At 39.9% G+C, this 8,897-nt stretch overlaps 1 protein-coding gene across 2 annotated transcripts; it reads right to left on the reverse strand.

Moving 5' to 3' along the window:
- Positions 1-813: 813 nt before the first annotated feature.
- On the reverse strand, positions 814-3,112 carry LOC115204133 (bile salt-activated lipase-like). Of its 2 annotated transcripts, XR_003880309.1 has the most exons (5): positions 3,062-3,112; positions 2,356-2,506; positions 2,045-2,164; positions 1,389-1,595; positions 814-1,013 (listed from the first exon to the last, which is right to left on the reverse strand). XR_003880309.1 is itself a non-coding variant. In XM_029769472.1 (4 exons), the coding sequence occupies exons 1-4, from the start codon at positions 3,104-3,106 to the stop codon at positions 1,486-1,488; spliced, it is 426 nt and encodes a 141-aa protein (XP_029625332.1). In that variant the 5' UTR covers positions 3,107-3,112; the 3' UTR covers positions 1,122-1,485. The 2 variants fall into 2 exon arrangements, 1 of the variants encoding a protein (XP_029625332.1); XM_029769472.1 differs by lacking the exon at positions 814-1,013 and having other exon boundaries at positions 1,122-1,595.
- Positions 3,113-8,897: the final 5,785 nt, after the last annotated feature.

An 8,897-nucleotide genomic window follows, 5' to 3' on the forward strand; every position in this document is an offset into this window, starting at 1 on the left:
CCCTTTCTATACCCAGTATTGGTGGGTGCTTCTTATTGATAAATGGATCTAAACTATGATGTGTGAGTGGTTGTCTGAAGTAGGCTATAAAGATGCCACTGGTAAAGTTCCAAGACAATAGTTGCAGCTTTTCTCAGTTTCTAGACTCAGGTTCTACCTGATCCTTCACCCCAACAAATGTCAACCTGCTCCTGGTGACTGTGAGCTACTCATCTAATGTCTGGAACACTATTGGAGGGATGCAACACCATTCTTCCATGATAAATTCCATCATTTGGTGTTTTGTTGATGGAAAACTCTGTTTCAGTCGCCGCTCCAGAATCTTCCAAAGCTATTCAATTGGGTTGAGATCTGGTGACTGACACACACGTTAAACCCCCTATGCTCCTTTGTGACCCCTCTTTCAAAGTCACTTAACGCTCTTCTTCTAGCCATGGTAGTAGCCAAAACAATCGACAACTGGGTATTTTTACACATTACCCCAAGCAGAGGTGGAAAAAGTACTCAATTGTCATACTTGAGTAAAAGTAAAGATAACTTAATATAAAATGACTCAAGTAAAAGTAACCCAGTAAAATACTACTTGTGTAAAAGTCTAAAAGTATCTGGTTTTAAATGTACTTAAGTACAAATGGTGGAAAAAGTACTAAATTGTCATACTTGAGTAAAAGTAAAAGCTATACATCAAATTCCTTATATTAAGCAAATCAGACAGCACAATTTCCTTTTTTTGTATTTTATTGACAGCCAGGGGCACACTCCTACAGTCAGACATAATTTACAAACTAAGCATTTGTGTTTAGTGAGTCTGCCAGAACACAGGCAGTAGTGATGACCAGGGACATTCTCTTGATAAGTGCGTGAATTGGACATAGTTACCTGACATGGAAGACAGCTCTGTGAGCCAGCAGCAGTACTCTACCTACTAATTTCCCGTGGGCAGATTCTGCATGTCAGGGCCGGCTCCAGGCATAAGCAGTCGCTTATGGAACTCAGTCTGGGGTCTTAACTTACTGTTGAGAGTTTGAGTAGTAGAATAAATAAGGAGTGATTTCAAAATGTTGTTGTGCATCAGCAGTTTTTCTCTTGTTATGTCTGTTACTGACAGTCACTCAATTAGCCATGTCAGCTAAGAATTTTTTGATTGGTAAGTTAGTCTAGCCAGCAATCATTGCCGAAAACCGATTGGGCATGCAGGGCATGTGGCCAGGGGACTTGACCTCCAGGGGGCCCCCATTGATTTTGTTTGTCACTCTCACTCAGATATCATTAACATGGCATAAATTACGTTTTGGATAAATGTGTAGAATATCAGGAAATTTGCTTTAAAATGGCAAAAAAGTCTCTCCACACCATGGCTAGATGGGTAGAGTTTCTTTTTGAGTTACCTTTCGTGAGGTTGGACACTTTGTTTTTGATGGAAGTTTCAATTTCTAACACATACAGTATGGACACGGAGTTAAAGCATTCACGACACTGACCAAATTACTCCTCCCCGTCATACAGATAGTTATCCAGGAAGTTAGCGCCCATAGAGCCACCAACCTGGAAACCACCTCCATAGATCCACACCATTACTGGCAGACCTGTGGAGACTAGAAAGAGAGGAGAGATATTTCAATACATTTGTAGAATTACACCATATAGTCATATCAATATTAGTATTACTACAATTGAGCAGTTCATACTGTATGATGTCTCAATATGTGGATGGAAGACAAGGGCTGATGCCTTATTAGCTGTTGTCCTACTCTAGTGACAGGTAAAGACACAGGCACAGGTGTAGGATCTTAATTTGAGCTAGTTTGCTTCAGAAGGAAAATAATCCTGCAGCAACAGCAAATGTGAATTATTATGTGGATTATAGTCAATGGACATTTTCGTTGAGGTTTATACAACTTTCGAAAGAGAAAATCAAGTCGGAAATTTCAAAGTGGAAATGACAAACTTCAGAAGCTTTTTTAAACCTCAAATAGATTACAAGTTTTAGTTCACTGCAACTGGGTGATCAAATTAAGATCCTACATTTGTACATAATACATACCGCTGCTGCCCTGGGGGACCCATATGTTCAGGTAGAGGCAGTCCTCTTGGCCACGGGTGTCAGACTGGAGCAAGTTCAGCTGCTTACACCTCGGTTTGAACTTAGTGGCCTTGAGAACACCTGGAAGGAGACACAGGGAGAAGCAGTCAGTCAACTGAGATCAGTGTTAGTAAGAGTAAGGTCTGATACATGAATGTCAAATATTTATTTTAAAATCTGCTTCAGTATTGCTATATTGTTTTGTACAAATAACATGATATTCCTTGCTGAATGGATAGACATCTGAGGCATTTCGTTTTTTTGGTACCCACCATCCCATCCAGGATGACGCTTGGGCTTCTCAAACTTGCCGGGCTTGTCAGCGAAGGGGATTCCTTTAAAGACGTCCATGGTACGGAACAGTCCATCTGAATTAATGTTCTTCCCCTGCACCATGCCTCCCTCAGTGTACACCACTCCAAGCTACATGTCCACACCCAAAGGGCAGATACCAACTCATTAAACATTCACTAATATGTGCATGTGTAAAGTGTGAAACTGTTTTTATAATAGGCACCAATCTATTCAGTGCTGCTGTTTTATGGATGTAGTGTCATTGTTTTTTGTTGTTCCTAAGAACGAACTGTTGCAAAAAAGATGTTCAGCTGTTGAATTCACACCGCTTGTCAACCCATTGCTGATAAACATGTGAAAAACCTGCAGCGTGAGTACAAATGCAGGAGATGTTCTTAACTCTTTGATGTTTTAAGCCTTTGTGTTTTACTATTGTTTACTTTCTCAGTATAAACTATTTTATACTTAGTAGCCTTTTTTTTGTCCAACTACATTTCTATAGTATCTTCTTCACCTCAACGAGGTGATCAAAACAACAGATCGTAAGAGAAAACATAGCTACATTAAAACAGCTACTTTAACAAATATCACATTTGGAAATGTGTTTTACTAAAAAAGCTAATCATTTCTTTAACTACAGTAAAGATCAAATGATCAAAACCAAATCAACTAAAAAGGACTTACAGTGGCAGCAGAAACCAAAATCCCCAGCGTCTTCATAACGGTCATCCAAAGACACCTGTAAGCACACCTTTTATATAGGAGGAGGCCCCTCCCATCTCTCTAGCCATATTACACGATCACAGAGCATGTTCTGTTCCAGGCAGAGTTTCACAATGTCCATAAAGGCGCGTGCAGATTAGGTTCTTACTGCTTGTAGCAGAACTCAACGAAGCGAAAGTGAACATTTGTGCTCGCTAGTGCAGAGCAATTAGTGCTTTTTGAGTTTGGTTTCTGTTCGATTATGAAAAAATTATCACGGTTTTCAATTTCAATCATTTTTTTATTTTTTATTAAATGCACTATGCATTATGTGAGTTAACAATCATTTATTCACATTACTTTAAATTACTTCACTTTAATAACATATTTGAGTTGTGTATATTACATTTTATTTTATTAATATTATTTAATTCCAAGTCATCATCTCATTTCTATAGAGCTGCTGCCCAGTGTTTCTGCTGCAGGCATTTATATGCGGCATTGCACCACAGGAAAATTATTCTGTAGAGGTGCACATTGAAGATGCTAGAACAGTTCTCATTTACTCAGTGTTATCTGTAATTATGGCAGCATCCACATTAATGTAGAAGTGTTTAGAAACATATTCTTAACTTGAATAAAAGTGACTCCAAAATTACACAATACATGATTTACCATTAATTTCTATTGGGCACAAAATAATCTGAAACACAACCAAAATAAACAGTAAATGCATCCAAAAAGCTTGACATAATCATTGTGTGCTAGGAATATGGGATAATTTCAAATCCAGAGCCAAAACAACAAAAAAAGTTGTCACTCTCCCAATACTTTTGGAGCTCATTGTATTTACCTAGTCAGCTTGTTGTTGTGTGTTTTACGCAAGATAAATATTCCTCTTGAGCCGCATACAGGAGTGCCACAGGAAGGGAGACATGCATTCTGACAAACAGTCAATGCACAACAATTCTTGAAATAGCGGAGGAAAAACAGCAGTTTTAACGGCCTTTGTTGAAAGGAGGGGGATACCAGCTTTCCATTCCTACTTGATTTATTTCTCAACTCATAAATATGCTGGAACTGCACCATCTTAAAGTGGGAGTTGTTAGCAGCAGCATGGCTGTGAGTGCATAGGGGAGAGTGGGGCTAAATGTAACAGTAGAGTAACTTGGGTTAAAATACCTCCTTTTTTTTGCTGCCTATGCTGTTTGACAAAATCACTATTTTAGTTGTTTTTCCAAAGTAAATGCGGCATACTTTTATGACTGCTGAATAAAAAATAGCAATCACTTAGATCATATATTTTCAGGTAGAGATATCACGAAACAACTGCTGTCTATTGCGTGTCTGCCTCCACACAGACCGGGCAAGTAAGAGCACAATTACTTATGGTCATTGTAGTTAATAACCATGTTTTTTCCCCGCTAAACTATGTAGAATATTGGCCTGTTGGAAACTACAACTCCCTACTATAACGCACACGTCGGACTTGATCTGATTTATATCTAGAGAAACTACACATTGAGCTCACAGAAAAAAAATACGAAATGGAATTCAAATAATTGAACCGAATGATGGTCAATTAATTGTTTCAAAAAAATCAAAAAAATACTGCGATTTCGGTTAATCGCTCACCACTAGTGCTTCCATACTCCCTTAAAAGACAACTTAAAAAAAATAAAAAAACGGAAATATTACTGTAGCAACATAGCCAGTAACACTTCCTCAAAATAGTCAGAATTGATCTAAGATAGATCGAGAAATCTGTAATAAATGTTGAAGTTTTGCCAAGGAGGTCTTAGTCACACAACTTTACATCTAACTAAGATGTTTGATGCAGTATTTCTCAAGTGAAAATATTTGCATGAAAACTAGTAGTCTCTCTTTGAATGACAACAAACACTTCATTAAAGAATTCCGTCCATAGTTCCCACACCTACTAGGAGTAGTACTGTTGACCAATCACCAACGAAGGGGCATAGACTTCAGCTACCGAAATTCGACTTGCCTCAAGAAAAAAGGTTGTGCACGAACAGCCGGGAAAAAAAACTGCCGAAGACCAAAACGAACAAAAACATCACTAAATTGCATCATGATACACAGTACCAGTCAAAAGTTGACACACCAACTCATTCCAGAATTTGTATTTATTTTTACTATTATTCTACATTGTAGAATAATAGTGAAGACACCAACACTATGAAATAACACATATGGAATCATGTAGTAACCAAAAAAGTGTTGAACAAATCAAAATATATTTTATATTTGAGATACTTCAAAGTAGCCACCCTTTTCACACTATTGCCATTCTCTCAACCAGCTACATGAGGTAGTCAGCTGGAATGCATTTCAATTAAAAGGTGTGCCTTGTTAAAAGTTAATTTGTGGAATTCCTTTCCTTCTTAATGTGTTTTAGCCAATCAGTTGTATTGTGACACAGAAGATAGCCCTATTTGGTAAAAGACCAAGTTCACATAATGGCAAGAACATCTCAAATAAGCAAAGCGAAATGACAGTCCATCATTACTTTAAGACATGAAGGTTAGTCAATAGGGAAAATTTCAAGAACTTTGAAAGTTACTTCCAGTGCACTCGCAAAAACCATCAAGCGCTATGATGTAACTGGCTCTCATGAGCACCGCCATAGGTAAGGAAGAGCCAGAGTTACCTCTGCTGCAGATGATAAATTCAGTAAAGTTAACTGCACCTCAGATTACAGCCCAAATAAATGCTTCAGAGAGTTCAAGTAACAGACACGTCTTAACATTAACTGTTCAGAGGAGACTGCGTGAATCAGACCTTCATGGTCGAATTGCCGCAACGAAACCACTACTAAAGGACACCAATAAGAAGAACAGACTTGCTTGGGCCAAGAAACACGCACAATGGACATTAGACTGGTGGAAATCTGTCCTCTGGTCTGATGAGTCCAAATTTCAGATTTTTGGTTCCAAACGCTGTCTTTGTGAAACCCAGAGTAGGTGAACGGATGATCTCCACATGTGTGGTTCCCACCGTGAAGCATGGAGGTGGTGGAGTGATTGTGTGGGGGTGCTCTGCTGGTGACACTGTCTGTGATTTATTTAGAATTCATATTTAACCAGTATGGCTACCCCATCATTCTGCAGCGATACTCCATCCCATCTAGATTGCGCTTAGTGGGACTATTATTTGTTTTTCAACAGGACAATGACCCAACACACCTCCAGGCTTTGTAAGGGCTATTTGACCAAGAAGGAGAGTGATGGAGTGCTGCATTAGATGACCTGGCCTCTACAATCCCCTGACCACAATCCCCGACCTCAATCCAAATGAAATGGTTTGGGATGAGTTGGACCGTAGAGTGAAGGAAAAGCAGCCAACAAGTGCTCAGCACATGGGAACTCCTTGAAGAGTGTTGGAAAAGCATTACAGGTAAAGCTGGTTGAGAGAATGCCAAGAGTGTGCAAAGCTGTCATCAAAGCAAAAGGGTGGCTACTTTGAAGAATGTAAAATCTAACATATGTTTTGATTTGTTTAACACTTTTTTAGTTACTACATGATTTCATGTGTTATTTCATCATTTTGATGTCTTAAACTATTATTCTACAATGTAGAAAATAGGTCAAATGAAAACCCTTGAATGAGTAAGTATGTCCAAACTTTTGACTGGTACTGTATGTGCCAACTGTTTTGACTGAGAGCCATACGGTATCTTCCCCTAAACCCATACAGTTGGTAACAGAGAAACATGAAACATGGGAGGGACGCTGTCACTGTAGCTTCCATGGTGGGCCTTGGTATATGACATGTTAATTTTCAGCTGATTCAAGATGACCATTTATACTTGGGTCTACATTTTTTTTACATTTACATTTAAGTCATTTAGCAGACGCTCTTATCCAGAGCGACTTACAGTAGTGAATGCATACATTTCATACACTTTTTTTTTTGTGCTGGCCCCCCGTGGGAATCGAACCCACAACCCTGGCGTTGCAAACACCATGCTCTACCAACTGAGCTACAGGGAAGGCTACAGGGAAGGTCTATAACCCTCAAGTTCAAATCTGGACCTCGAAGGCGTTTTTTCATTGATCCCCTCTAATCAGGGACAAATTTAGACCTGTGATACCAGGAGGGGGCAATAATTATCAGGTAGAACAGAAAGACCTTAGGGTAACATTTGAATACCCCTGGTCTATAAGATGTTCAGTCACACACACAATAACGTAATTTCCTGTCACAAACTCTGATACCTCCAGCTGTTGTTTCTGAAGTTTAACTTTTTATTACATTTTTTTTAATAAGTGTTTGTGTCAACTCCTTATACCAGCTAGCCAGCTAGGTTGCAATGGAGCCCGCATCGCCTGGAATAGCTAACAAACGTGTCCTGCACTGTAGAAGCTGTGTTTATTACACTCTTGTCCGGGACAATATTGACAATCCGGAGTTACAATGTGGCAAGTGTTTGCTAGTGGAGGATTACATGAATGAGGTGGATACGCTTAGCAAGCAAATCTCAATTCTGTTTGAATATATGGGAAAAACGCAAATTGGAACTTTCTCGTTCTCAACTCTTATGGCTGGACGCTGCTCGGGCCTGATGGATGTTTCCCCGCCTTGTCATTTGTCCCTATCCGAATGGCCTGTGCTACCTGGAACTTGCCTGCCAAGGAAGTCGCCTCCATCTGCTTATCCTGCTGACTCCAACTACGCTGACTCCAGTAGCAGCTTCGTCGTTGAGTTTGGCTCTTTTCCCTCTTTCTGGATCTGACGGGGCACTGCCTGCTGTGGGAGGTCTGGACCTATCGGCGGGAGCAGCGGCCGTACACGATCCTGCTTCTCGTGGACCCTTGAAAGATTCAACAAATTATGTGAGGGGTAGGAATGGGCAGATTTCTCTATTCCCTTCTCAGGCCTTTGTACTGGGCAGTTCAATGGTGAGAAATGTCTCAGTCCCTGGAGTAAAAACATTGTGCTATCCAGGAGCACGAGTACAGGACATCAATAAGCTGCTCCCAAACATTTTAAACCAGCATCAGGAAATGTTGTCTATCATAGTTCATGTGGGATTCAATGACATTATGAAGGGCAGCTGGATTTTAAAGAACTGATTGGGTCACTGCTTGACACCAACAAACGCCCCATAATATCCGGCCATATCTGGCCCTCCCTAAATCATGGCATTGAACGCTTGAGCAGACTTATAGCCCTCCATAACTGGCTACGAGACTATTGCAGCTCTGTGGGTGTAACATTATTGACAATTGTGATACCTTCTTGAAACAAAGTACGCTTTATAAGGAGGATGGGATCCACCCAAATCATTTGGGTTCCTGGATCCTTTCACAGCATTATAAGGCTGCGTTGAGACAATGACTTACCAATGACCCAAACCCAGCTGAATTAATCCCTACCATTGTATTGCTGAGTTATCATAATGCCTCAGCAAATGTACATTATCCCAGGGGCGTTGGAAGACACAATGTAAGTAACCTAATTTATGTCCCTCTAACTGCCCTGAATGCCTCTGCTGGTCCCACAGCTAAAGTATGCAGTATGTGTGCCTATATCATGTGCATATGAACTAGAGCTATACTGATAGCACTGCAGTGTGCCCTATTAGGAAGTCCACTGTGTGCAGCACACCCAGCACTAACATAAATAGCATGATCATGTCTACTTCTGCTAAGCTTCCCAGTAAACCAATGAAAACAATCAAGAATCTCAGAAAAGTGCTAAAAATAGCCCACGTTAACATATGTAGCCTAAGAAATAAGGTTCATGAAGTAAATAACTTGCTAGTAACTGATGACATTCACATTCTGACAATCTC

The sequence above is a fragment of the Salmo trutta genome, chromosome 12, assembly GCF_901001165.1.
Source record: "Salmo trutta chromosome 12, fSalTru1.1, whole genome shotgun sequence".
NCBI lineage: Eukaryota > Metazoa > Chordata > Actinopteri > Salmoniformes > Salmonidae > Salmo > Salmo trutta.

What these genes read in the sequence shown, in the direction of transcription:
- LOC115204133 (XM_029769472.1), bottom strand. Translation starts at nt 3,106, where the DNA reads ATGACCGTTATGAAGACGCTGGGGATTTTGGTTTCTGCTGCCACT. An exon ending in GCGTCATCCTGGATGGGATG is followed by an intron (nt 2,165 to 2,355) that starts GTGGGTACCAAA and finishes GTCTCCTTCCAG; the next exon opens with GTGTTCTCAAGGCCACTAAG. An exon ending in GGTCCCCCAGGGCAGCAGCG is followed by an intron (nt 1,596 to 2,044) that starts GTATGTATTATG and finishes CTCTCTTTCTAG; the next exon opens with TCTCCACAGGTCTGCCAGTA.